The sequence below is a fragment of the Camelus bactrianus genome, chromosome 8 (genome assembly GCF_048773025.1).
Source record: "Camelus bactrianus isolate YW-2024 breed Bactrian camel chromosome 8, ASM4877302v1, whole genome shotgun sequence".
NCBI classification, from domain to species: domain Eukaryota; kingdom Metazoa; phylum Chordata; class Mammalia; order Artiodactyla; family Camelidae; genus Camelus; species Camelus bactrianus.
Window position 1 is genome coordinate 9,078,444 of NC_133546.1, and position 27,908 is coordinate 9,106,351.

The 27,908-nt window shown below is 37.7% G+C and overlaps 1 protein-coding gene across 2 annotated transcripts in view; it reads left to right on the forward strand.

Annotated features, from left to right (window-relative positions):
- The first annotated feature begins 10,500 nt into the window (after window positions 1-10,500).
- TMEM242 (transmembrane protein 242) overlaps window positions 10,501-27,908 on the forward strand; it is a 40,572-nt gene continuing 23,164 nt past the window's right edge. Inside the window, exons 1-3 of one of the 2 annotated variants that reach the window (XM_074368086.1) lie at window positions 10,501-13,017; window positions 13,558-13,658; window positions 21,256-21,393. In XM_074368086.1, coding sequence (XP_074224187.1) covers window positions 12,930-13,017; window positions 13,558-13,658; window positions 21,256-21,393 — 327 coding nt within the window. In that variant the 5' untranslated portion in view covers window positions 10,501-12,929. The remainder of the gene's footprint in view (window positions 13,018-13,557; window positions 13,659-21,255; window positions 21,394-27,908) is intronic. The other variant, XM_074368087.1, reaches the window with a different exon arrangement.

Genomic DNA, 27,908 nt, shown 5'->3' on the forward strand with positions numbered 1-27,908 from the left:
CATCTCCATCATTTTTCAATTACCAACAGGACTGCAGGAGACATCCTTGTAGCAAATCTTTGGATCTTTAACCATTTCTCTGCACAGATTCCCAAAGGGCATAAACATTCCAAGACATTTGATATATTTTGCCAGATTGCTTTCCAGAAAATATTATAATTGTTTCAGGGTTTGGCAATTTTTATAGGTGATAAATCATTAGATTATTATTTTAACTTATATTTTTCTGATTACTAGTGAAGCTGAAATTTTTTTCATGAATTTATTAGACATTTGAAATTTTTTATGTTCCTATTCATATTCTTCCCCATTTTTTATTCAAGTATCTATTTCTTATTTAATATAGGGCTTTTTACATCAATAGGGATATTAACTTTTATGATATGCATTGCAAATATTTTTCCCAATTTGTTATTTGCCTTTTATTGATATATGATGTTTTGCCTTAAGCTCAGACTCAGTTAGGAATGAATTTTAAGTAACAGAGAACCCAATTCTACTGGCTTAAACAAAGAGGACTTATCGCACATAAAAAGTACTGCATAAAGAAGAAGCTGTTGAAACTTGTTCAAAGGGTTGACGGTGTGAGGGCTCACATTCTTGCCCTCTCTTGGCCTCCTCCTGCTTGTCATCCTAAATGTCACTAAATGGCTGCTGCTGCACTAGCCATCAGGTCTGTGTTATAGGCACAGGAGGAAGGGTAGAGGAAGAGACAGCACCAGCTCACTCTTGCTTATTTCCATTGGCCAGAACTGGTCACATGGCTACTCCCAGCAGCAAGTGAGGGGCAGGTAAGGGTGAAGAGGAAATGAGATTAAGTGAGCCAGTGTGCACTGTCTACCACAGAGCAGTTTTAAGATTTATATAGTCAAATAGGTCTATATTTAGTTCTTTGGTTTCATGCTTAGAAAATTTTTCCCCAACTAAGGGATGTATTCCAGTAGATAGTCATCTACATTTTCTTTCATTATTTTTATGGTTTCATTGTAACATGAGATAGCAATTAAACTTTTTTTCCAGATAATTGGCCAGTTGTTCCCAAACCAAAAATGTCCAAAACATTTTTGGACTTACTTCACTGATTTGAAATACTTTAATTGTTTACTAAGCTATTAAATACACTTAAGTCCATTTTGGTACTTCTATTCTGCTCCGTGAATCTTGTTAGCTATTCCTGTGATGGCTAATACTTTAATTAGTATAACTTACCATGCACTTTAACATTTCAGGACAAGTCCCCCCTCATGATACTGCTTTTTCAAAAATGTCTTGATCTTTCTTGAGTGTTTATTATTCAGATGAATTTTGAATCATTTAGTCAGGATTTTTAATGATCCTATTTAGATTTCAACAGGAATTGCTTTAAATTGATAAGCTGAGAATAACTGACAACTTGTACAGGTAAGTTTTCTGAATCAGAGATGCAGTGTATTCAAGTCTTCTCATGTGTTAGTAAAGTTTTGTGATCATCACATAGTGGGATCTTTTTCCTCTTTGTATTTTACTCAGTTACAGCTAATATACAGGAAAACTAGAGATTTTTGTAAGATTGATTTTACAGCTGGCCACCTTACTGAACCCTCTAGGCAGTCTACAAGTTCTCCTTACTTATTATTTGTCTACCTTATCTGCCGGATCCTGAAAGAGGGGGTGTCACACTCAGTTTCCTGATTGTCACCTGGCTTCCTGTGATGTGCTTGCCATATTTTTCATTACACAGTGTTAAGCTGGCACTGGGACTCATGAGCCTGACTAAAGTGATTCTTCCCCGAGAGATAAATCCAATCTTGCTCTGCTGACAAAACCAAGTTTCAGAGACAGCAGAGCTGAGCTGGCCCCTGTTCTGTGACATAAGCCTTCTTGAAAGTTCTAACATGTCATGAGGGCAGGAATGTCTTCTATCTCTTCTCCATCAGACATTAATTTGACCTCCACTGAGAAACTCCTGCTCAGAAATAATTTAGGGTTCCTAATTCCATTTGGGGGACATATCAAATTTTCAGAAGGGTTCTTATTTATCGTGACAAAATCTACCTAGTCTACTGCTTCCCTGTGTTTCCTGAGAGACTTATGCTTCCTTCTTTAACACTTTCCCTCAACGATTTTTTCTTAGATGACATGGTCAAGATTTCCCTCCATCCCAGACACCATCCCTGTTACCTGCCCTGCTCTCTGAGGATGCTTCCTCAGAGATGAACCAGATGTGTTAGAGCAGAACAGGCAGACCCCTCACAGGCAGGCACACAACCTTCACTGTTTCTGCATCACTGCCAACTAAATGGTCCAGGTCTTTTTCACGAGAAGTGCTGTAGGCCAAATCACTCCCATCCTGTACTTGTGTATTTTGGGGAAATTTGATTTATCCCTTTTAATGTTTCTTTTATTTGTTTTTGACTTTTGTTCTAATCTGCCTAAGTAACTTTGAGACATTTCTCTCATTCATTAAATCACTAAACCTTCCTGTTTTGTGCATTTTGTAAATTTAATAGGCATGCCTTCTGCTTCTAGGTCCAAGTTGCCTATGAATACATTGAAGTGGCCAGAGCTGAGGAGCGAGACCCATAGCCTGGCCTCAGGTGTTTCCTTCCAGGTGAGATATAAATCAATACTCTTTGGGAATAGATGCTCGCCAGCTTCAAATACAACCCCTTATTCATAAAGTTACGAAAGGAAGGACTTTGTTAAAAGTCTACTGAAATAAGAGTGAAATAAGAATACAGTAAATAATGGTTCCATGGGACCCATCAGTGATGTGGTCGGTTATGGTGCAGTGCTACAGTGGACCAGGGCGTACAGAGAGAACGCCAGGACCCAGAATAAGATAAGATTCCTGGAGTGAAATGCACAACGGGCTGGAGGTGGGGTTGGTGGTATGAGGACTCACTGCCAGGCACAACAGGAAGTGTAGCTCAGCTCCTGGCAACTGCCTGGGCCTTGGCTTCCAGAGGGTGTGTGAGTGGGACAGCATGTGGCACAGGTGTGCAGATGTTCGATTATCTGCTAATATAAAACAACTTTATGTTAGGGTGCATTTTTCCAATTCTAGCAAAGAGGTCATAAGTGACAACACCGTGAAAAATCACTCTAGTGACAGCACGGCAGCCAGAGGAAGAGGGGCTGGGTAGGAGACCTTGAAGGACAGCTTCAGAACTCAAGGAGAGAGAGCAGCAGAGTTTCAGGAGACAGGGAATAGTCAAACCATGCACTTTAATATGTGTTGTAGATCCACTGAGCCGTGTGATAAATGGGGCTCCTGTTGGGCAGAGTTACTGGCCTACCGATGACTGTCTTTGGGTCTGGTGGTGGTCCTGGTCCAATTCACTTTGGCCCGGGCAACTGGGTCATGTGATCATGTGACATGAAACATAGAAACCTCTGCAAGTGGACCTGCCTGAAGCCAAGGCTGTGATCAGCATACAACATACTACTGATTTCTCTAGTACGTGCTACCCCCATAACCATAGCACATGGAGTCTTTAAAGAGAAATTACACATAATGTAGAATATATCTAAGCCAACTGGTTGCTCTGCAATCAGGAGTCAAGACAGACCTACTGCTGAATCTGTAATTAGGAGAATTTGAGTGAAGCCCTTCCTGAATACAAGATGATCTGCTACACGACCTCTTAAGGTCACTCCTATTTCCATAGTCATGCAACTCCATGAAAAGCAACCAAATAAGGATAAGTATATAGCAGAGCTTGAAATAGTAAAGCTAATTCTACTGTAAGTCAGTCTATTTTGGTTTCTCAACTATACCAATTCAGACTGTGCTTTGGGGACTGCATTTTTCTTCCTAATTGATTGGAATGAAGTAGATTATTCATGACCATTTTGGCCCCCCCCCCCCCCCACTAACAAATAGCTCTCTTTTCTCTTAGAATGTGAAGAATAACTCTAAATTTGACATGGGAAAGTGAGATATTATTTTTGGCACAAGTAGAATTAAAACTTCAACCCCTGGGTGAAATCTGGTCTTCACTATTCCAACTACCCTTCAAGTTCAGACTAACTGCAGAGTGAAGACATTAAATTTTAGACCTGACCTTGCAAATCAAAACTACAATCAGGTATCACCTCACACCAGTCAGAATGGCCATCATTAAAAAGTCCACAAACAATAAACGCTAGAGAAGTTGTGGAGAAAATGGAACCCTCCTACACTGCTGGTGGCAATGTAGTTTGGTGCAGCCATTAAGGAAAACAGTACGGAGATTCCTCAAAAGATTAAAAATAGACTTACCATATGATCCAGCAACCCCACTCCTGGGCATATACCCAGAGGGAACTTTAATTCAAAAAGATACATGCACCCCAATGTTCATAGCTGCACTATTTATAATAGCCAAGACATGGAAGCAACCTAAATGTCCATTGACAAATGACTGGATAAAGAAGTTGTGTTATATTTATATAATGGAATACTACTCAGCAATAAAAAGAATAAAATAATGCCATTTGCATTATTGCAGCAACATGGATGGACCTGGAGATTGTAATTCTAAGTGAAGTAAGCCAGAAAGAGAAAAGAAAATACCATATGATATCACTTCTTTGTGGAATCTAAAAAAAAGACACAAATGAACTTATTTACAAAACAGACTCACAGACATGGAAAACAAACTTATGGTTACTAGGCGGGGAAGTGGGTGGGAAGGAATAAGTTGCAAGTTCGAGATTTGCAGATACTAATATATATAAAATAATTAACAGCAAGCTCATGCTGCATAGTGCAGGAAACTATATTCAAAGTCTTGTAGTAAGTTATGGTGAAAAAGAATATGAAAATGAATATATGTATGTTCATGTATGACTGAAGCATTATGCTGTTCACCAGAAACTGACACAACATTGTAAACTGAATATACTTGGATAAAAAGTATATACTAGATCTGCCCTTGAGCTGCAAGGAGAGGCATTGCTCTCTGCCCTCTAAATGAAATAGCCTCATTTCTCCAAACTTAGCTAGAGTCATAGAGTTGGAAGTCAGGTTGAAGGGTAGGTGGGGAGATGGTAGAAACAATCCTAGTGACCAACTAGTTTAGTATTTCTCAAACTGTAGTCCAACATGCACAAGATGCTCCTAAACAATCCGTGGTCAGATTACCTATGGAATCACTGCTTATGGGTTCTCCTCTTAAAGACTCTGAGAAGCTCCGAAGCAAAGCAACCTGTTGTATTTTGTCTGCCAAACTGGTTTGAGCACAACCCCTCACCCCTTTCTTTTTCTAGGTAGCACCTAACAGCTTCTAGAACTGACATGCCATGAAATGTACCTTGAAGACTGCTCATCAATTCACTCCTTCCTCATTTTACAGAGGAGGAAATTGAAACCCATATTAAGAGAGGGTGGAGAAATCATCCCCATTCCTGGCAGGGCTGGGAACTAGATCCTGGCTTCCAGAAAACTGGTCCAGGCTCTTTCTCTCACCTTGAGAGAGGCATTTAATGGTGGTGGCTTTGATATATCCCCTAGTACATTTTCATTGTCTGGAATTTGAGCTTGTATTTATTTATAGTGCACTCAGCAATGAATCCATCAAATGCTCTGAATGTTTCTAAAAGGGCATTGGGTCCTGTACAGCTGACCTAAATAAAACATTCTGTTTTAAATTGCATGTAATTTACTATATAGTGATTTATTTTATCATGCTATATAATCCCTTTTAAGAGGTTATTACTTTCATATGAAACCATAAAATCAAAAGGGCCAAATCTCAGTAAAATATGTTATTAAAATGAAAGTCTACAACCCAGTGAGAAGTAACCATAGACACTTCTTTTAAATACCAAGAACAATAGTTGGTGAGCCAAAATTATAAAAAAAAAAAAAAAAGTCCAAAGGCTATGGGTATATTTTTTCAAATAAGGTAAATTCAAGCAGTTTGAGCATGTTAGCACTATTTGGAAACAAAATTTTTTTGACTTATTTTCTGAGTTCCAAAGACATTTTGAATCTATGTGTATCTAACCATTTCTTTAGCCATACAATTTTTTCTGAGAATTCAGACCTGGATACTTTGGGATCTTTCTTAAGATTTTTTTTCTGCCTTAATATATTTGAGGTACAAGATATACTCCCATCAGTTGAGATATTTTAAATTAGCTTCCAGCTTCTGAAAATTAAATACCCATATATGAGTCCAAAGCCAGTAGTGGCCCACGTGATACATTTTTGTGAACCAGGAAAAGCTCCCCCACTGGGGGCACTGGAGCTCTGCGCTAGGGCACAAGTCTCCGTGAGTAGACCGCAGGCTGGCTCCCAGTCCCACCTGTCCCCATAGCTGGAGGCCCTCGTGCAAATGAACAAGTTGTACAAATAAAGTAGGGGTCCTGTCTGCTCCCCTCCCTCTCCTCCAGCCCTCACCCCTGTAGGGCTGCACTGACTCCCAGCTGCAGACCCAGCCTTCATCCTGACCTGAATCAGGCTATATTTACGCACCTTGGGCCTCTCAACTCATCTTGCTGACTTAGCACCAGAGTCGGGCTGACTCAATCTCACTGCTCTGGGTCTGATAGCTGGGCTCCTGACCATGGTCCCTTTTTGGTGCCCACACTATTTTAACTGGGTTTGTGCCTTGCAATGGCCAGTTACCATCTGGGTCTTCGGTTCTGCCCGAGATCAGAATCTATTATTCATGGACAAATCTCTCGGTAATGCCAGCCTTCCTGACTGAATTTCTGAACTGTCTTCCCTGCCCTGGATCTCTTGATGCCATGTTAATGGTTTAGAAATCCTTCTGCTTAATCTCACAGCTAGACCACCTGGAGTGAAGACCTCTCTTGCCATGACCCCTTAGGCATGTTCTTTGTCCCCCAGAATAAGCCTATTGCTTCTGAGTCGTTTGTTGGGGACTCAGTCGCTGAGCCTACTTCTGGGCACTAGCCCCATCCCCAATTCCCCACCCTGAATCCCGAGGTCCGACAGGTTCAGCACGGATGCCTACCGGTCACCAAGGCCCTCTAAAGCCACATGTACAGGAATAGTTCATATTCAGAGGGGTGACCTGGAGCAGCACAGATTTTAAAAGCAAGAAATAAGAAGGATGCTTCTATCTATACTTTATTTTTTTAAGGCAGAAAGTAGAAGAAATACAGGTAAAAAGAAAATCAACCACAAAGGTTGAAACAAAAAAATGCTTTGACGAAATTCTCACTTAATTAGAAAATTGAGGGCCACAGAATGATAAGCTCCAAGAGCCAAGAGCTACACCTGTGTTCCTCACCACAGTAAATCCAGTGCCCAGTTAACACTGACTGAATGAATGAAAACTAAAATCAATCTAGACACAGTATTCAGTCAAGAAAGATTTCATTAGTTTCTATAGTCACTCTTTTATAATACCTGTGATAGAACCTGTTTTCTTTTTTTTAGTAATTTGGTAGTTTATGACCTTTAATACATCAAAAATAAGAGGGGATAATTAATAAAAAGAAACACAATACACATAATAAGCACTAATGACACAGTTGATGTCATGGATCTTAGTAAACATGAGTGAAGCATGTGGCTATGTTTGAAATACTGGCAAAATGATAATACTAGCATAAATGGAAAGATATTTTACTTTTGGCAATGTTAAAGGGTTTCCTATGACTGGGATACACACAGGACTAAAAATAATCATGTTTTGAAACAGACTCACAGACGTAGAAAACAAACTTATGGTTACCAAAGGGGAAAGGGGTGGGGGAGGGGTAAATCAGGAGTTTGGGATTAGCAGATACATACTACTATATATAAAATAGATAAACAACAAGGTTCCATGGTATAGCACAGGGAACTATATTCAATATCTTGTAATAACCTATCATGAAAAAAATGTATTATGTATAACTGCAATCACTATGCTGTAGGCCAGAAACTAACACAACATTGTACGTCAACTATACTTCAATTAAAAAAATTATATTTTATGTTGCCAGAATACTTGACAATTTACAAAATGTTTGAAAAAATGTGATCATATTTCGTCCTCACAAGAAAGTAGAGGACCATAGTTAAAGGATATTATTTGCATCACTCTTTTATAAGAATATATCTAGTGGCTGGTGAAATATAACAGCTCTCAAAAAGATTTCTGATCTATCGTTAACAGTAACAACTCAACTGATAGGCTAGAAAGAGAGAGAAAAGATACTCTCCATAATAAAGGAAAAAAATGAAAGGAAGGAGCCTATAATGACAACTTTCGTTTACTGTGATGAAGATTGACTTATATTATTCAGCCTAGGACAGTTATAGAATATAATTCTAAGAGATAAGTAATGAGGTGCCAAAAGGGAGTAATGAGTCAAGCTTTGAAAGTCTGGTTCCAGCTCACTGAAGAGGAATTATTACCCTATTACCATTTATATTGCATGATATTGATTGTTGTGCACTTCAAAGTAGCTGTAACTCTGGGAATCCAGAACAGATATTGGGAAGAGTTCAGGAGGCTCTGACAGTCCACTGGGGGACGCAAATGCCACGTGGGTTCTGAGCCATCCCAGAGTCTCTCCTTACGACACACACTTCTCACTTTTCTTTCCTCGCTTTCCAAGAGCGTTGTTACTGGATATCCTGCTGGAGAGTCTGGTATGTTACTCTGGAAACCTATATAATATTTCTACTTAAATAGGAAAATCCACCTTTTAAATAAGGTGATTTATTTTAAAGTATATTTATTGTTTCTTTCCTTTTGTTGTTTCGTCTTCATGAAAGTAATGCAAGTTCCTTGTTAAAAATGTTTCAAATATTATTGAAATATGTAAAACTGTTACTTTGGTCATCATTTATTTTACTTATTAAGGTAGAAGGTAAGGGAGGAGGTGGACTCTATCTGAGCGTGGCACATGTGCTGAGGCTCAGCCTTGCAAAAAATGTAGAAAGCAGAAGAAACACAGTTAGAAAGTATCACCTTCTCCCTTCCCTCAACGTAAAGTCCAGCAGGTTTTTTCTTCTATACACACATTTAATTAGACAATGACTTTTAATAATCTCACCACTACATTTTTGACAACTATCTTATATCAAGAAGTAGTGAGAATAATGACCAATATGTGACCCTTATCAGATTTTAAAAAGAATTCAACCTCATACTTTAAACAGAAGCTCCCAAGAAATATTTTTTAAAAAATAGTTGGGGGAAAAGTCCATCAGTGTTTTGGAACTAGCTAGAGCCAGGACTACCCAGATTCTGGACACTACAAGGCTAACAGGTTTTTAGCTTTCAAAATTTGAAATAGAAACTACAGGGGCCAAAAGATTTGAAACAGAAATGTGGTCAGAGACATCACTGGTATGGACATTCAGCTGATTAAAACAAACACCAAAATAGCAACAGAGTCTGTCTCAAATGAACTTGCTTTCCCAGCAGTCTCTTGTGCTTGCGAGATTGTTTGATTACAGTTTTCTAAAAGGGAGTCATGCTTCCATTGAAATGGCAGTCCTGCTCACACTGCAAGGAGCACCATTTCGGATCACTGGTTTCCAGGCTTGGAAATGCTCTGTCTTGCTCTTTTAGAACTAGTGTCCCTGTCTTGCAAAGACACTGTGCTCAAAAGTTTGCAAGTCTCCTGTTTGGAGCTTGTATCCTGCATTTTCATAGAAACCAGTCTAGGTGGGATTTCAGGGTTCCTAGAACTGACCAGTTAATCAAATTGTGCCTGAAATGCCTAACTGTGTGCACTGTAGAAATACAAGACCTTGGGTAGTATCACCTTTAAAATATGTTTTCTTTATGCGTTCTAACTTGGGATGCCTGGAATGTGGTTCTAATCTCAGGGCCAGGGACTCTCCATCCTTGCACCGGGCTTGTTTCCCAGGCCCTAGAATCACCATCTCCCAGGATCTGGGACAGAGCAAGGCACCAAGGCTGGCGCCAGTGAGGAATGGGGTCGTAATCTCCCACCACAAGCTCGTCTTGTCCAAGTAGCTCTCTGTCCCTCCTCTCCAGTGTGTATCTGACAAGGACTCTCAGAATGCAAACTGCTCACCTAAGACAAAGATTGCCCATTGGTTTGCTTTAATTGCCTCTTCTGCCTTCTGTTCACTGGGAAAGTAAGTTTCATGTAGGAAAGAAGAAAGCTGTTCTTTACTTTTGGGAGTTAGAAAGAAGGAAGAAGTTTGTGAACCACATCCTCAGGAATAAAAGCAGATGGGTGTCCAACAGGGTTTGTAGTTACTGTCTCAAAATGGAGACCGGCTCCAGAATACAGGACGCTGTAACTGCCCTAGATTTAAAGATGTTTTCTCTCTCTTGTAAGTACTATATGTAAGTACTATATACACTTACAGTATATAGTAATGTGATCCTTAAAATAAAAAGTTTCTGTGCTTTTTGGGGGGACAGAAAAGAATGGGGAGAGTTGAGGAATTAACACTTTTTCTCTGTAAATATGTCTTGAGAAAACAGAATTCCAAATGTTAAAATGGTCCTAAACTTTTGTTTGTTGGGAGTTTTTAAATTACTTATTCAATTTCAGTACTGGTAATTGGTGTGTTTATATCGATTGTAGAGGTAGAAATTGTAAGAATAAGTCAGAGAGAAGACAGTCTCCAAGCATCAGCATCACCTGGGAAGATCTGCATCACTTGTTAGATCTGCATGTTCTCAAAACTCACCAAAAACTCTGGGATTGGGGACCAGTAATCTGTGGTCAAGAAGCCTGTCCATGTGATTCCAATTATCAAGCTCAAGATTGAGGATCCCTGGGAGATGGATAAGGGCTTGACAAGGAGCTACTTGTAAATCCTGGCTCTGCCAATGAACAGCTGAGCAAGTCAGTCTCTCAGAGTTTATGGCATTTACTGAAAACACACAACCTAAAAGTTGAGTTATGTTTTATTTGAGGGTCTTACTGAGGACAATAGCCTAGGAATCAGCCTCTCAGACAGCTCTGAGAAACTGCTCCAAAGAAGTAAGAGAAAAGCCAGGATAGATAGGAGTTTTTGCTGGAAAAACAAACAAACATAATCAAACATCAAAAGATTGATGCTAATCACACACACACACAAAATCTCATGTTAATGATTCTAGTGTTTTGCTATGTATGGGAAGATGCAAGAGTCTGGGCTTATTGAAATTATTCCTTTGATATGCATTTTAACTGTCTAGGGCCAGTAACCTGTTTTTCTCCCTCAGGGTACACCATCCAGGCAGCTGCAGGGGCTAATGGCTTAATGGAGGGCAACATTCATTGTTTACTGAAATGGTAGGCAATAATTATTTCTTTTGGTCCACAATGGAGAAGATTAAATTAGATAACTTATTTGAAGCATTTAGGGCACTGCCAGACCCACGGAAAGCACTCAATAAATGTTAACTGCTATGGTCTCCATTGTGTAGAAGGGGAAGGATAAGTCTGAGGAAGGAACTTCAACAAATTAGCCCAGCATTTGCCAGTTTAAGGGGCTCTTTCCAATTATGACATTGTGCTTCCAAAGAATCCAAAGTCAAATTCTATGTGATTTCTCCCACACAGAAATTTGAATAGAGCAGTAGTTTTCAACCTGGTTCATATCAGAAGCCCCATGGAGATTTTAAACTGGTCTGCCTGGATCTTCAGAGCTGTAATCTACAGTGTGGAGGCCCTGAGCGTCTGTAATTTTTTTTTAAAAATCTCCATAGGTAATGCAGCAAAACAGCTACTGGAATCGAAGGGGATAGTAACTAGAGCTAAAATCTACTGGGTGTTTGTTTGTGCCAGGTATTATGTGAAGTTCTTTATCTACATTGCTGCATTTAATTCTCACAGCAACCCTATGAAGTGGGTATTCTCAGTTTCTTTATTTTGCAGGTGAAGAAATTGAGATAAGAGAGCCTGATAACCCCATCAGGTTCACACAGCTGAGAAGTGGTTTAGGACCTGAGCCCAGGTTTGGGCTATAAATTGTATTTTAACTGATGCGTTCATTTACTCACGCAAAATTTGTTTATTATGCATCACGAGGTAATATCCTGAAAGCAGGCCCGGACATTTGAAAATGAATAAGGATCTCCATCACCCACCCTCAAGAAGTTCCTGGCTTTTGTTGTTTAGAATGAACAAGTAACAGTCAGAGTGCTTCATTTTAAAAGATGATGTCTTGTGTCTGTGTTTACAAGGCTGAAAATATTTTGACTACTAGCCTCATCTTCTCAATGGCCATCTACAAAATCCACCACCATTCTCAAATCAGCCTTCCAGTCTGGGAAGACCAGGTTTGTCTGATGGTGGCCAGCCAGCGTTGAGCGGTTCTAGGGCAGCCTTGAAACTCGGTTGTTAGCAACTCCTTGGGGTGGTCCTCAGCTGGCCCGGCTGGGGTTGTGCCGTTCACTTCAGTTCAGCATGCTAGACATCCAATCCCCTAGGTTAGCTGATCAATCAACTAGTTGGATAGGAGGCACATGACCACAGAGCTGAGAGCCTGGCGTTCTTCCAGGGATAAACCCTGTCAGTTACACCTAAAGTGACGACTGTTAACGAAATTTCCCAGCGAAGTACAGAGAAAAGACTGAGACCTACTTTTTAGAATCGTGAAATGCTAATGCGGGCCAAATCCCTGGACATAGTGTAAGGCTGATCAGGAAACTAATCTCTTGGCTCGCCAACCAGGGTGGTCCAGGGCTGCTGGCGCAATCTGCGACCCCTCACTGCCTCCTAGAGTCAAAGTTGAGCATTGTTTCAAATAGACACAGCATTAAAGAGCAGCGATCATCACCTTGGAGCAGGCAAATGATCCTCCCTAGTTGACCGCCTTGGAGGACACTGGCCTCAGGGTGCAGCCACCGCATCTTCCCCGAGATTGCCCACAGGAAGACAGACGGCTGGGGACTGCGGTCTTTCCCCGGACCGGTATTCAGGTTGCACAGAGGGAGGTGGCAGCGGAACCTTTCTCCTGTGCCTCGCCCTCGCTTCCACCCGGGCCCAGTTGGCCCGGGACGCAGTAGTGGAGACTAATAAACATGGAGAGCGAGGGCTCTGGGACTGCGGACCCGTCCGCCGCGCTGGAGGCTCCGGGATCCACTGACGAGCGTCTTTTCCTGGTTAAAGGTGTGGTGTAGTGTGGGAGTGGGTGAGCTCACCCGGGGCACTAGCTTGCGCTGGAGTGGTCAGTCCCACGCACATCCCGCCCAGGGAGACCTTCGTTTTGGTGTCCCTCAGTTTAGCGGTTGGGATCGGGCGGGGTGTAGTCTCTCCTGGGCTGGAGGCTGGTCCCGTGGGCTGTTCTGTATGTGCTGCGTTGCCCCCATTCCCTTTACAGTTTCTCTCGTATCCCCCTTTTCTAACTCTCACTATCTCTATTGTTTTTCCCCTCCCCGGGAGAAACTTCACGCCACTGTCCAGAGGAAGGGACCCTGCTCCTATTCTCTGCACTGGGGAATGACACCTTGGAATGGCCTCAGAAATCAGAGGTCGTGAGGTCACGCAGGTTTCAGAGCCGCTATTATTTACCTTTGCCAAGAGCTGCTTAGCCATCTTTTCTCAAATTTCAAACAGTATCTGAAACTTACTTATGTACCTCTTTTTAACTTCAGGGTTTTTTTTTTCCTCTCCCCACCCTTCACTCCCTACCCCCAAAACTCTTCGCAGGTGGAATTTTCCTTGGTACTGTTGCTGCAGCAGGAATGCTGGCTGGATTTGTTACAACATTATCATTGGCGAAAAAGAGAAGTCCTGAATGGTTCAGTAAGGTTTGTGACACCGAAATCCATTCATTGCATTATTATTGTTTACAAACAAATGGCAGCTGTTCTGCTTAAGATAAGTAAAAGAAGTGTTGATGGCCTCTCATATTGCTGTAAGTAAACCAATATGTGCCTCATAGATTCAAGAAGTATACAAATTAGTCAACTATCTTTATTTTCATTTAAAAAGAAGTACTTAATTATGTGCTTTTTAAACTTTGACTTTGAAACAAGACTTTGAAAGCTCATCTAGTACATTTCCTATTCACATGACATTAAATCTAAATCTAGGTAAATCACTTTCAGTGGTAAGGGGCCCCAATGTTTTATGTACCACTGAAAAAGAAAAACAATGCCAAATAAATTCTTGAGACAATGCTGCGAGAGGCATTTTTGTCTCAGAGAGATTAAAATGTTGAAATAAAGTGCATCTTAGTATTGATGAAAAACATAGGTCAGCTCCTTGAACCCAGAAACCATGTGTGCTTGGGAGGTGCAGCAGCCTCACTTCCTAGAAAATACCTGGTACATAGTAGGTGCCCAGTAAATTTTGGTCAAATGACTATAACCTCCTAAAGGCAGAAAATCCTTACCTATGAGCAAGATCGAGCAGTCACTCTGACATGGATAAATGTACCTCATTTCCTCAGTTGATGAGAAATTTTCTTACCATTTACTTGTAGTTCTCTTGTATTGTCCGGTCTCTGGCCTACCCACCTGATGTAGTTTATTTATCCATTAATTCATGGCTTCAACAAATGTTTATTCCAGATCTTTCTTGTGCAGGCACTGTGCTAGCTAGGTACAAGAGATACAAAAATGAACAAAATTTATCTGCCCCTCAGGAAGCTAGGTCTGGTGCAGGAGACAGTTATTAAATACATATTAAATACATATGTAATTATAACTATATAATTACAATTTGATACTTGCTTTGGAAGAAGAGTGTTATGTGAAAAAATCATAAACCAGTCGAAGTCCTTTTTTGCTTGTATCTATCTTTAATAATCTAATAATCATATTTAAGCCTTAAGAGTGGCAAGAGATCACATTTGAAGTGCATTTGGATTCCCCTCTGTACACTCAGGGTTCGTATGGAGGTTCCCAAATCGATGTTATGCATTTTAAGGTCATTCTCCCTCTATGTTACAGAATATTTTCAGAGCAGAAATATGTCTCTTGTGGCAGAAATCAGTAAAACCTGACTGATAGTGGTGCTTTAATGTGGAGTTTTTGTCGATTTCTAAATACAGGTTATGATGATAACCTTTGGGTCACAGATCTATTTGAGAATCTAATCAAAGCTAGCGATTCTGTCTCTCAAAAAAATAAAATCACATACACATGTTCACAATTTTGCATTCTATTTTTCTATTTTGTGGTTCTAAGATTTGATATTACGCATGGCCTTTACAGTCTAACACAGTGGTTTTCAGACTGTGGTCCACAGAACCCTGGGGATCCTTGAGACCCATTGGGCATCTGTAAAGTCAATTATTTTCATAATACTGCTAAGACTTTTCCACTAATGGTACAGAAGCAATAGGGGGAAAATTGCCGGTGCCTTCCTGTAGTCAAGGCAGTGACCCCAAACTGTATTGTGGTCTTCCTTCCCACACACCTGTGGTTAAAGCCATCACTGCAGAAGAATGTCCTTGTTGAAGCAGTAAAATTATTAATCCTTAAAATCTTGATTCTTGAACATACCTCTTTAATATCCTATATGAAGAAGTGGGAAATACATGGAAAGCACATCTACTTTATACCAAAGTAAGATGTTTTTCTCAAGAAAAACCAGTTGTGTGATTGAGTTACACACTGAACCAGTCACTTTTTTCTCATGGCATATAATTTTCACTTGAAAGAACAACTGAGTTCTGAATAGCTGAACAACTATAGTTACTCAGTAGACATCTTCAAAATGAACAAAATGAGCCTGTCCCTTCAAGTGAGCCGTTGTTAGTATTTGTTGTCAATGATAAAATTCTATATCTTTTCTGTATCTATAACTAAGAAATCTATATAATTTCTTATAGGTAAAAATTAGATTTTAGAAAACTTGTATCTGCCATTGTGAGCTTGCCAGCTGCTCAACATTTAAAGGCTTTTCTAACAAGATTAGTAGTGATATTAATGATGTGACTTTTAAATATTTAATAATGGTGTCAACAATTGAAAGATCTACATAACTTGGCAAATCATTATTTCCTGAATGATTGTGATGCATGGATAAAAGTTCCATTCAAAATGTAAAACAGACTAATGGGTTTTAATGTAACAAAGTATAAAAATTCATTGATATGATTTCATATTCCATAGTGCAGGTAACTTTTAAGAAACTATTTGTCGAATTTGGGTGTAGTATCAAAGAAGCGAGGCTGTTAAAATACTCCTCTCTTTTCCAATCACACATCTGTATAAGGATAGATTTTATTCATATACTTCAACCAAAAACCTATTGCAACAGATTGAATATAGACCTGTATATGAAAGTCGAGCTGTCTTTTATGTAGCCATTTACAAGATTATCAAAAATGTAAAGCCTCGCCTCTCTTTGTACTAAATTTTTTGTTTTGGAAATAGTTGTTTTAATTCACAAAATCAGAAATCTTTGGGGTCCCAGTGTAAATGGATCCAGAAAGACTGAGAAGCCTTGTTTTGGGGTTTAAATATTCTTCAGATAACTGAGTTATTTCAAGACCCATTTATGTAGTGAGCAGACAGAAGGGTGAGTCATCATCCTTCTGAAATAGCTACAACTGCTGAGAAATTATAAAAGCAAATATTTAAAAAATATATACTGTGTATGTTATAAAAACAGTTGTTTCTATGGCGTAAAGAATGTAGCAAAATGTGTCAGATAAGAATGCTCTATAGGGGAAATAGCTAGATTGAACATTCTTTTAAATATCCATTTGATTTATATCAAATTCATCCCAGGATTAAACTGAAAAAAAAAAAAACCCTAAAAACATGAACCTTAAATTCTTAGGTGTGCAGTTGACTTTCTGACAAACTGAGCTATTTGTCCTTAGAATTCCTACACCTGTGAATAATAGACTAAGTCTTGTTAAAAATAGGTAGAAGGGGTACCTATGTCTTTAAGCATAAGAGGTATTATAAATACAATTTTAACTGTGAAAATAACTTTCTGTTTTATCTTGGGGATATTAAATATCATAACTGCACTGTGAATTGTTAAATTCAACTTCCATATGCATATGCCTTCATTTTAATTTAAATGAAAAAAATGAACAATGTGGTAGTGAGAAAAATGTAGCTTTCATTTATATATACGTGACTAACATATGCGGTTTTATCTAAAGAGCTTTTGAAGCAACAGTATTTGTTGGCAAGTCAGTCTTTCCCTGCAGCCAGTCAGCCAGTGTTCATTTTGAAAATTCTGAGCAGGCTGTATGAAAGTCATGTGACATATACTCCAGCAGATAAAGCTTGTGACTAGACTTTTAAAAACTTAATAAGGACACATCAATTTTTAACATCATTTCCACTAAAATTCATTTTTGGAAGTATGCAGACATCAACTGATAATAACTCACTTCCTCATAATCAATTTTTGAGACATACACAAATACAGCATGTTCCTTGGTTTTTAATCAAAAAGTTTGGCAAGCCTAAGATTTTATTGGGAGTACTGCTATGTTATTAAGGATTACTTTTACGCACAGCTACCATTCTTACCTAGCAAAACAAATGTGGAATTATGTAGGCTTTAAAGATTTATGTATATCTGTAACACATATATAATTTCTTTCCTTCCCAGGGAAATAAAGGATTTTAATTTAAGTTTCTAAAATAAAATTTAAGCCAAAGCACTTAAACTGACCCTGGTGTAATAATATTTGGTTAGTGGTACCACTTCTAGATGAAAATTCAGGCCATTGAGAAGTTAGTGAATTTGTGTGAGATCTGTAGTATCCAGGGAACCACTGAAATTATAGCAACATGGCAAAAGGAATAATTGCAGAGAGTAGTATATTGTTTTCATCATAGAAAATAGCTAAAGAAAAATCTCTTGAAAGTCTGGTTGGGACTAGGATATATCTACAAAAGGTCTGTCATGTGATAGTTTCTGGTAGGTCTAGGCATGTGCTGGCATGGGAATGCAGGTAAATGAAGTGTTTCTGTGTACTCTGAATAACATTCACAGTCACAAACACATGCATTAAAAAACCTTTATTAAGAAATGGATTGAGCAATATAGAGAAAATTATTCTTAAAAAAAAGACTTGAGTAAATGGAAACATATTTCCTGATGAAAGACAGGATGTCATAAATTTGCTGTCGCTTACCAGATTAGCTAGTAAGTTGTCATTCTAATGAAAATGACAATGAATGGGAGTTGGAGGAATCTTGACAAAATGTTCTGGGGTTTTTCTAGAAGAATTAATAAGCAAAAACAGTAAAGAAATGTTTGATAAAAAGTAATGAATATGATGTACTTTCTGGACATCAAGACTTTTTATGATTCTATAATTAAATCTGTGATTCCAGCAAAATTTGTAGTACAAAAATAGCTTAGAAACAAACCTCTCTATTTGCAAGTTTCTTAAGTAAGTTGGGAAGAGAAGGTTAATCCATTGAGTGATGCTGGGGCAGTTGCTAAGCTATTGGGGAAGCAAAATCTTTTTAGTTACCAGCTTCCATCAAAACTGAAATAAATACCAGATGAACTAAAAAGTTAGGGGTAAAAAATTTTTTCTTAAACAAAAATGCAGCTAGAAGGAAAGAGAAATGACTATGACTTTGGAGGAGGGAAGTTCTAGTAAGCTTAAAAGCATTAGAATGCATCTTTGACCAAAAACAAACAAAGCAAAATAAAAGGATAAAAATAAACCAAACTAGGGAAATATGATAGCACGTATGATAGGTTTAAGGACTTCAAAGAACATTAATACAGAAAGAATATACAAATCAGAAAACTTTAAGTGGACAAATAACAAGAATATGTAATTACAAAGATGTAAACATTGGCTCATGGTAACTTGGACCGTCATTCTCAGTAACAATAGAAATGTAGGTTATAAATAGTTTTATATAAATTTCAAAAGTTTCTTTTTTGTGTGTTTGTTTTTACTGAGACCATCTAATGCTAGCTAACTTGAAATTGAAATGGTCCTCATGAAACATTATTGTAACTTAGTACAACCTTTTGAAAAACATTTTGTAGTATGTATCAGTGTATAAAATGTTCATGCTTCTCCACTTAGTAATTCTGCTTTGAGGAGTTTTCCCCATGGAGTTAATCAGAAGAACAGGTAAGTGTTTAGGCACAAAGAAGTTTTTAATTTAAAAAATATTAAACTAGGATACATTCATAACAAATGGCTAAGTAAATTGTGATAAATCAGTGTAATGTAACCATTAAAATGTGAGTTCTTGACACTGTGAGAGGATGAATGTTGAAGATTAAAGTTTTAACGATGTTAAATTGTTTTTTAAATGTCCTCAAAAAATCAAAAAGAGGGAGAATATGTCGAAATGTTTACTGTGGTTTACTGGATAATAAAATGAATTTTTTTCATTCATCATTAGGCTTTTTCATACATACCAAATTTTTCATAATGATATATAATTAGAAAAAAAATAAGACTAAACTTTTGAGAAAGTTAAATTATTTTTTCTGAGCATTTTTGTTTGTTGATGTTTAATGGGTTTTAGCAGACAGACTCACAGGAAAAAAATAATAAATTTTTAATAGTTCCTAAATTCTACAGATCCTTTTAAAAAAATTTTAAAGATAAATTGTATTTCATATTCAGGTCAAATTAAGGAAATAAATGAATGTCCCATAGTTTAAATTTCAAGTAGGCCCTTATGTATTATCACTTCTTTCTCAGCTTCCTCTAGTGTAAATATTTGAATTATTCTGAATAATGATGGTTTTTATTCTAATTTACACCATGGATTTGTTTCCACTTAAAAAGATACTTTCACTTGCATTTTGTATTGTGTTGTGTAGAATCAGAAGTGATGAATGACTGAATGGCAAGTTCCCCTTAGTCTGAAAAGCCAGACTGCTGAAGTGCCCTAGCTTTTATAAGCTGTGAAACCTTGAACAAATTATTTAATTTCTCGCTGCCTCAGTTTAGTCTTTCATAAGGTAATAGTACCTATCTCACAGAGTGAGGTTAAGTGAGTTAATACATGTAAAATGCTTTGAACAGTGCTTGTCTTATAGTAAAGGAGCAATATATAAAATTACACTTATATATATAATTATTAACTATGATATAGTATTTGAATATATAGGATCCCTGGGAGGTTGTAGTCCTGCAATCTTATTTAAAAATTAATCTCATTTTAAAATAAGATTAATGATCATTTAACAGTATAAGGAAAAATGTGCCTCTTTGGTTCTTCTGATCAGTCTAATTTAGTCACCAGTATTAATAGTAAAAAGAAACTTTTAGCGTATGAATACTGCTTGTGCAGTTTTATTCATAAAATAATAGATACAGAAAAATAGCTCATCACATCCATAGAATATCATCATACTTTACAAAAAATTAATTTATCTCCCTTCATGCTTGTCAGACCTTTACTATTTTGTTGTTTTCTTATTATGAGCTCCTTCTAACCTAAATTAATAGACACTAACCCTAGATATTGTCCTCCAGTGAGCATCTGATCAGTGTAGTAGAGGAATATCTTTGTTTATTTTTACTTCAGAGTTTCGATTTTTAAATAAAAATACACTGCCAACTTATATTTTAAATTACCAAATCATGGAAGAGACTTTAGAAATCTAATACTCCATTCCTCCCAATATTTTTGTCTTTCTATAGTGTACCCCCTTCACACACACACACCCGCCCACTACTCCACCTCAGTGCTGTCGGTAATAGGACGGTTATTCCTTTTTGAAGTATGCATTGCATTCTTACCCTTCTCTAGTCGGGTTTTTTATGCTTATCGTCTGAAAGTTGTTCAGTTATTATAATTATAGATTTTTACCTTAATATTATCTTGAAAATTGGGAGGAGGGTCACTTTATTTTCTAGTTTCTCTTTAATAGCTGCCATGGACTGAATTTCTACTATGTGCCAGGCATTTTGCATATATATTTAAAAGTCCTCACAAGGAATTATATCACACATCTTTCTCAGATTTAGATTTAGCTCACCTCTTTCAGGAACCTCTCCTTAAAACTTCCCCTCCCTGCAGGTAGATTAGGTGCCCTTCTCTGGGCTCACAGTGCCCTGTATATATGTGTGGTTCTATCATTGTCCTTTCCATTTAGATCATAATTAACTTCTAGGTGTCTGTCTTCACCATGTCCACCTCCACTATCCCCAGGACTGAAGTGCTTTGTCATAAAGAAGTTGCTCTGTTTACCTTTATTCCTCCAGTACCCAGCACGGCTCCTGGCACAGTGCCTTGCCTACTCAAATATTTGTCAACCAGAGAAGTTGTGACTTAAGTCATACAGTTATTAAGTAGCAAAGCTTGTATTTGAACTTGGGTTGATCTGGCTTCCCAATATCATGGGAAGAGAGAATTATTCATTTCAAACACTCTCCAAATATTTATTCTTTCTGAGCTGATGATTTTTACCCAAACCTTTCTGTCTTCGTTTCAGGGAAGTATGGCCACGGCTGCCTTACCAGAGAGCGGGTCTTCCCTTGCCCTGCGAGCCCTGGGGTGGGGCTCACTTTATGCATGGTGTGGGGTTGGTGTGATCAGCTTCGCAGTCTGGAAAGCATTAGGAGTTCACAGTGTAAGTAACTACAACCCTGTAATTGGTATCTGGAATGTTTATTCTACTTTGTGCAGTCTAAATCTACCAGATTTACAAATTTGTATGTAGTTTACTGTCTTGGGAAGTGAGTAACAGGGAATTGACTAAATTCTTACTAATAACTAGGCAACTTCTCATTACTAGTAAATCATATAAATAATTTAAATATTTGAAGGTGGTGAAACTTCAAATATAATTAATGACTAATTCATAGCAAATGTTCATTTTATATAAATTGGCCATTGCTGCTTGTTCAGTAAAATGATTTAATTTAGAACAATTTTCTATGCTGTTTGATGTCCATATATATATAAACATCCTTGTAAAATAGTTAAAGCATTTTAAAATTATTATTTAAATTATTAATGTGTTTATACATTATTGGGAAAAGATCCTAAAGTGTGTGTGTGTGTGTGTGTGTGTGTGTGTGTGTGTGTGTGTGTGTGTGTGTAAGTAGTACTCCAAGCAAAAAAGCTGTACATTCAGAATGACTGGCTTATATTTATTTAAACTACTGGTAGGAAGTTCTGTGGACCAGGCTCTTTGTGACAGGTGAGAATTGGTAGTGGTTTAGAATCGATGGCAGGAGTTGAGTTGATGAAAAGAAGTTCTGGATATATTTTGAAGGTAAGGGCAACAAGGGATCTGTTATAAATTGAATGCGGGAGGTGAGAGAAAATAAGTCAAGGATGTCTCCAGGCTTTGGGTCTGAACAGCTGGAAAATGGATGGGACGGACCAGTGAGAGAGGAGCAGGTGTTAGGGCATAATGTCAGGAGGTTAGTCTGGGACTTGTGAGTTGGAGGTGCCTTTTAGAGAGCCAAGTGGAGAGTCAAGTAAGCAGTTAGATATAGAAGTTTTGAGTTCAGGGGAGAGGCACAAGGTGAAGATATAAATTTGAGACTCATCAATATGTGGATAGTATTTAAAGCCACAAGGTCAGATGAGCTCACCAAAGTGAGTGTAGAGAGAAGAGAGCAGAGTCTGAGGAAGGAGCTCTTGGGCATTTCCAAGAGCTAGAGGTTGAGGAATGAGGAGAAGCTATCCCTACCCAAGAGTTAGGGAAAACCAGGAGAATGGTGACTTGGATGCCAGGTGAAAAAAATGGTTCAAGGAGGTAGATGCTGGGTATAGTCGCATAAAATGAGAACTGGTAGTTCACTGAGTTGGCAGTGTGGCGTCTTTGGTGGGTAAAGCCTGAGTGGAGTGGATCCGAAAGAGAATGGAGCAGAGAGGCTGGAGGCAGCATGTATGGGCAAGTCTGAGTTTGCTCTAAAGGGAAAGAAGTAAATGAGGTCATAGCTGCTACAAGGGGGAGTGGGGTCGAGAGGTTTTTGTTTTTGTTTTTAAGTTGGTTGTGTTAATAGCATGTGTGTGCGCCGATGGAAGTAGTTCAGTGGCGGGGAGACTGATGCAAGGGAGGGGGAGTTGCTGGAGTCTAGGTGTTAGTGTTACTGCATTTTTCACGTTTAGTTTAATCATAACTACACACAGGCACTATTGTATTTTTTCACTCAAAATATACTGATAGACAGATGTTGCTTTTCCCCTAATCTTTATTTTTAAAGTAACTGCCTGCTACTCATTGTAATGATAAAGTACAGATTAGTTGAAAAAGTTAGAAAACCCATGACTGAAGATTTTTGATGATTTTGTTACCTCAGTTTTGCTTTTGACCAATATAAAATGTTTTCTTCATTTCAGCCATTGTACCAGACGTTTTAGACATAGCAGATTATTTAATCTTCATAATAGCTATGAAACAGGTACTAATATCCCCCATTTTATAAATGAAGAAATTGGGACTCAGGTTCAGTCACTTGACCAAGATCATAGCTTGTAATTGTCAGAGTCAAGATTTGAACCCAAGTCTGGTAGTCCTCAGAACCTAGATTTTTTTTCCAGTTTTACCTCCCTCTCTTAGTTAAGATGGGAAATAAAGGAGTAGGCAGAAGGGGCCAGGGCAGGGGGAAGGAGGTAGTGAACTTAATGGTGTTGATTGTGGCATGTTCCACACAGTTCCTGATAACCTGACAGGTTTTACTGGGCATCTTCAATGTGGCCCTCATCTCCCAGTATCATAGCTGAACTCAGTCTGGTATAGGAACAGCCATTCTTCTCTCATAGTATATGAAAGCAGTTATTTGAAAACAAGTGGAAAAGACTAGGAGGAAATATGTCTGGTGGTCATATGTGAATGAATTACAGACATATGGGTAAATTTTTTATTTCACTTTTCTCTGTATTCTTAAAATATATATTGCTTTAACAATAATATTGCTTTTAAAAAAAAAAAGTCCTAGACTATTTTTATTAATGTATGCTGACCATAACCCACAACTGTCTGAGAGTTGTCAAAACTTCCTTGACTACATATAAAGCCTGCTTGGGAGGCATGCAAATAATAATAAAATTATTAAGCTTTTAGTGTCTGTAAAAATGATGGTCTGTTAGCACTTCACTTTGAGTGCATGGAAGTGATAGGTAATGTTTCTAGAGCTTAGTAATGTAGGTCATAAATTGAGTAGTAAATTTTTAAGATATGTGAAAATATGAACAGTCTTTGATTTGGAAGAGTCATAATCCAAATTTTCATAGGCCAACAAAATCAGGTTATTTAAATTAAATTATATGCTTGAGAACTTGGGCTTCCTGGGCTAGACTGTGCTATTTTAGTTTCTAGAATGTGAACTTTTTTGTTTTATAGCACTGATAAGAGGATTATTACCTAAGTAAAATATTTGGGGGAGAAAAATTCTTTTCTCATTGGCACTATTGAATGTAAGGACACTTGAAATCGTTTTATATTACATGTTCATGTCTTTAACCAAAAAAGAGAACGCAAGTTCACTCTTCCTACATGGTGGTCATTAGGCATATCAATTTGATTTCCACATCTGAGAAAAATGAACCCACTGATACTTTTTTTAAGACATATTTAAAAGCAGTAGTGTTTATTAATTTGCTTATTCAAAAGACATTTCAGGCCTACCCTGAGCCTGGCACTTGAGCTAAGACAGGGCTCCTCAGTAAACTGTTAGTATATAAGGCTTAGGTTTTAAGCATCATGGATTGACTTTCCAAGGAAGTTTCTTATTAAATGACCCTGCTCTGAGGCTTGTGGAGAGCAGTGTGCTATATTTTGGTTCTGGAATTAGACAGTTTTGATAGTAACTGTGAGGTTACCCTGATTCCACTGATGAACTTTTATTAATTTACTGCATCTTATTAGGAAATGTCATCTTTCAATGAATAAGGAAAAGTTTCAGTCAAAAAATGTTGAGCAAAAATGGTCCCGATCTGTGCACTCAGTAAGTAATTGAGATGATCATTCTAGATAAATGCAGGTAAATAAGAATCAATTCCAGTGTCAAATAAGTGTTGGTAGCTACCTTGAATTGTATTAACTCTCCAGTATAAATCCAGTTCCATACAAAAGGGTGCCATCTAATGGCTGACTGAGAGAGCAGTTTGCATTCCCTGTTTTAAATCACAGCTACATCTGCTGGCCTAAAAGGGAACATGCTGAAAATGCTTAAAGCAGAGCTCTTCGTTTTCTTAGAAATATTTTGGATTTACTCTTTGTTTATTCATAATTAGTATAGAACTTCATTTCACATGGAACATGTTTAACACATCAGATATAAATATAAGTTTGTATTTTACATAATGGTGTATAGCATTTAATCAGAGGTTCCAAAAAAGAGCTAGTGGAAGCTATCTTAGAGTCAGCCGACTGATGCAGATCAGTGTGTCCAGAATCTAAAATGGGACCCTGCCTGCCTTTGTGCAGGAATCAGTACAGGTCCAGCCTGGCATCACCACACCAGCTCCACCCTGTTGACCAGCCTTGGGTTCGTCAATTAATTTGAATTATGGTTATGATTGAGGCAGCATTAATTTTATCACAGGAACTTAATTGTGTAAAGAATGGACATTTACTGTGGGTTCATGGTCCCCTAAGGCAGTTGTGCAAATGATCCTGGGAGACTGACATGTTCGGACATGTCTGTGCATACTGTGCACGTGATACTGTTAGATTGTTTTATTAGGGAAGACATTTTAAGTTTAGAAGACAGTGGAGATAAATGCTCTTCAGGCAGTAAATAAGGGCATTAGTGATGCTAACTGGTAATTCCCCAATTATCAAAAGAAAAAAAACATGCCATCTACAGTTACTTACATGTTAACTTCTTAACCTTTTATTATTTATAGTAGTAGTGACACTTGAAACCTTTTCTGAAGAGGTTGAGCATATTTATGGTTAAGCTATCTTGTCTTTTTTTCCTTCCCTTTGAAGGAGAAACATTAGGGATGTAAAAAATTCCTGATTTATATGATTGGAATCGTTACAGCATTTTATGCCTGTGGACCCTTGTTCTGCATTTGTTTGAGGTGAAGTTATCTAAAAATACTGGTCAGAATCGCCCAGTACTGGTCAGTAAATTGCTAACATTTACTGTGGTTTGTGTAGAATATATTCACAATACCTAGTGTAGTTAGAATTTACATATCACCTACAGTTGCCTTCATAGGAGCTAAAACCTCAATAGCAATAAATCCATGAATGGAAACATTCTCAGTTATTATGAAATATTTCAAATTTGTCCAGAGATTTAAATTTAAAAATTAACTTATAAATGGAAGTTTGTTTGTTTGTTTTTTACCATGGGATGAGAGGTATTTGTTCTTATTTATATATATTGGTGTTTATTTTTAAAGAAAAATATATTTCAGACCTATTTTTAAACAAAGATGGCTTTGTTTTCTCCTAAAAAAAATGAACTCATTGTTTTTTTTTTTTAAAAATCAATGTAGAAAAGTACAAAAAAGAAACAGAAATCACCAGAAATCTCCCTGAGTTGTAATCACTTATTACAGTAGAAACATCCTTCTAGACTTTCTATAGTAGGCATGTACATATAATGGTATATAAATGTTGTTTTTTACTATACTATTCTGGAACTTTTTTTTTCACTGAATAGTCATGGGAACATCTTTGCACAGCAGACTATATAAATCTTCATCACTTTTAATGGCTACGTGGTACTCAGTTGTATGTTATAGATAATCAGTCTCCAGCCAACAGCATTTAGATTGTAATTTTTCACTATCAAACCCCATAGTGAACCTTTATAGGCAAACATCTTTTTGTACTTTTCTTGGTCAAGAAATCTGTTCTAAAGACAGAAGATGTTATTGTTGAATCAAAGTGCATTTTTAAAATGTTTTTGATATCTGTTGCTAAATGGTCCCCAGAAAAGCTTATGTAGTTCAGAGAATATCAACAATATGTACAAGTTTCCTAGCACCCTTGCCATTAGTGGTTTCTGTTACCCTGAAATTTTTGCCAATCTGATATATGGAAAATAATCTCTTCCTTTATTGCATCTCTCTGAAGACCCTGCTGCTGTAAAGACTTTTATGGAAATAATCTGTGATCAAAGTCTTGCATACTCTCCAGCCTGTCTTCCTCCTCATCTAAAATAGATTGCTTTTTTCTCAAAAGCCCAGACCTCTTTTTCTTTAAAAAACTAGAAGTAAAACATATTAAAAACATATAATATTTTAAATATTTCTCAAAAAATTGTCGTTTGACTTTTCTACTCTAATAAAGATCTTTTAAGAGAAGTAATATTATACCTTTTCTCTGGCACAATAATGGATGCACTCTAATAAAATTTTCTCCAGCTCTTTTTTGTAGCTGCAGCTATTGGCATACTTTTATATTAATATTTGGGCTCACTTTAATTACCTTATGACCAGCTTGAGGGCTTTTGCTAATTACAGCAAATCTCTCTCTTTTTACTTTTTGCCAGTTTCATTTTTACCAACGTTCTGGTGCATCTCATATTCAGTACATTTATTCTTACACTGTGTTTACTTCTTCATTTCAAATGAAAGCAGCATTGTAGAGTGAATGCTCGAACCCCATATGTAAAGTAGAACTATGGAAAAGCTGAAAAGGTTTTAACTTCTAAGATATCTAAGAAGGAAGTAGACTTCATGCTGTATATTTTTCATTGGTTTAGGTCAGAGGTTAAAAACAAATCTGAGTCTTCTGGCACATTGTGTAATTGTAGCCACTTCTGACTGACCTATGGGGAAGTCTGAAATTTGGCTGAAACACTTCCCTTCTGCATCCTTGCCTAATCTAATTTCAGTGCTTCCAAAGGTTTCTACCAGCTTCTGCCCCTAGGAAGAAAGCTTCAGTCTCTGATTCTGATGACCGTACGTCAGCAGCCCCAGCCTTGCTTCCTCTTGCTGACTGTACTTCCTAGGCTGCCCAGGACACAGTCATCATGATCTTGCGGAGATAGCTCCATCTGTCAAGCTCTCGGGCCTTCAGACAACTGAAGCATTGAGGAATATTTTTTCCTGGAATCATTTTTAAATTAATTGGAAGTGGTGCTGTGCTTCAGTTAAACTCAGGTCTGAGGTGACAAGAACATCTCTATACCACTTATTTCCCATTCCGTTGCAGCTCTAATGGGC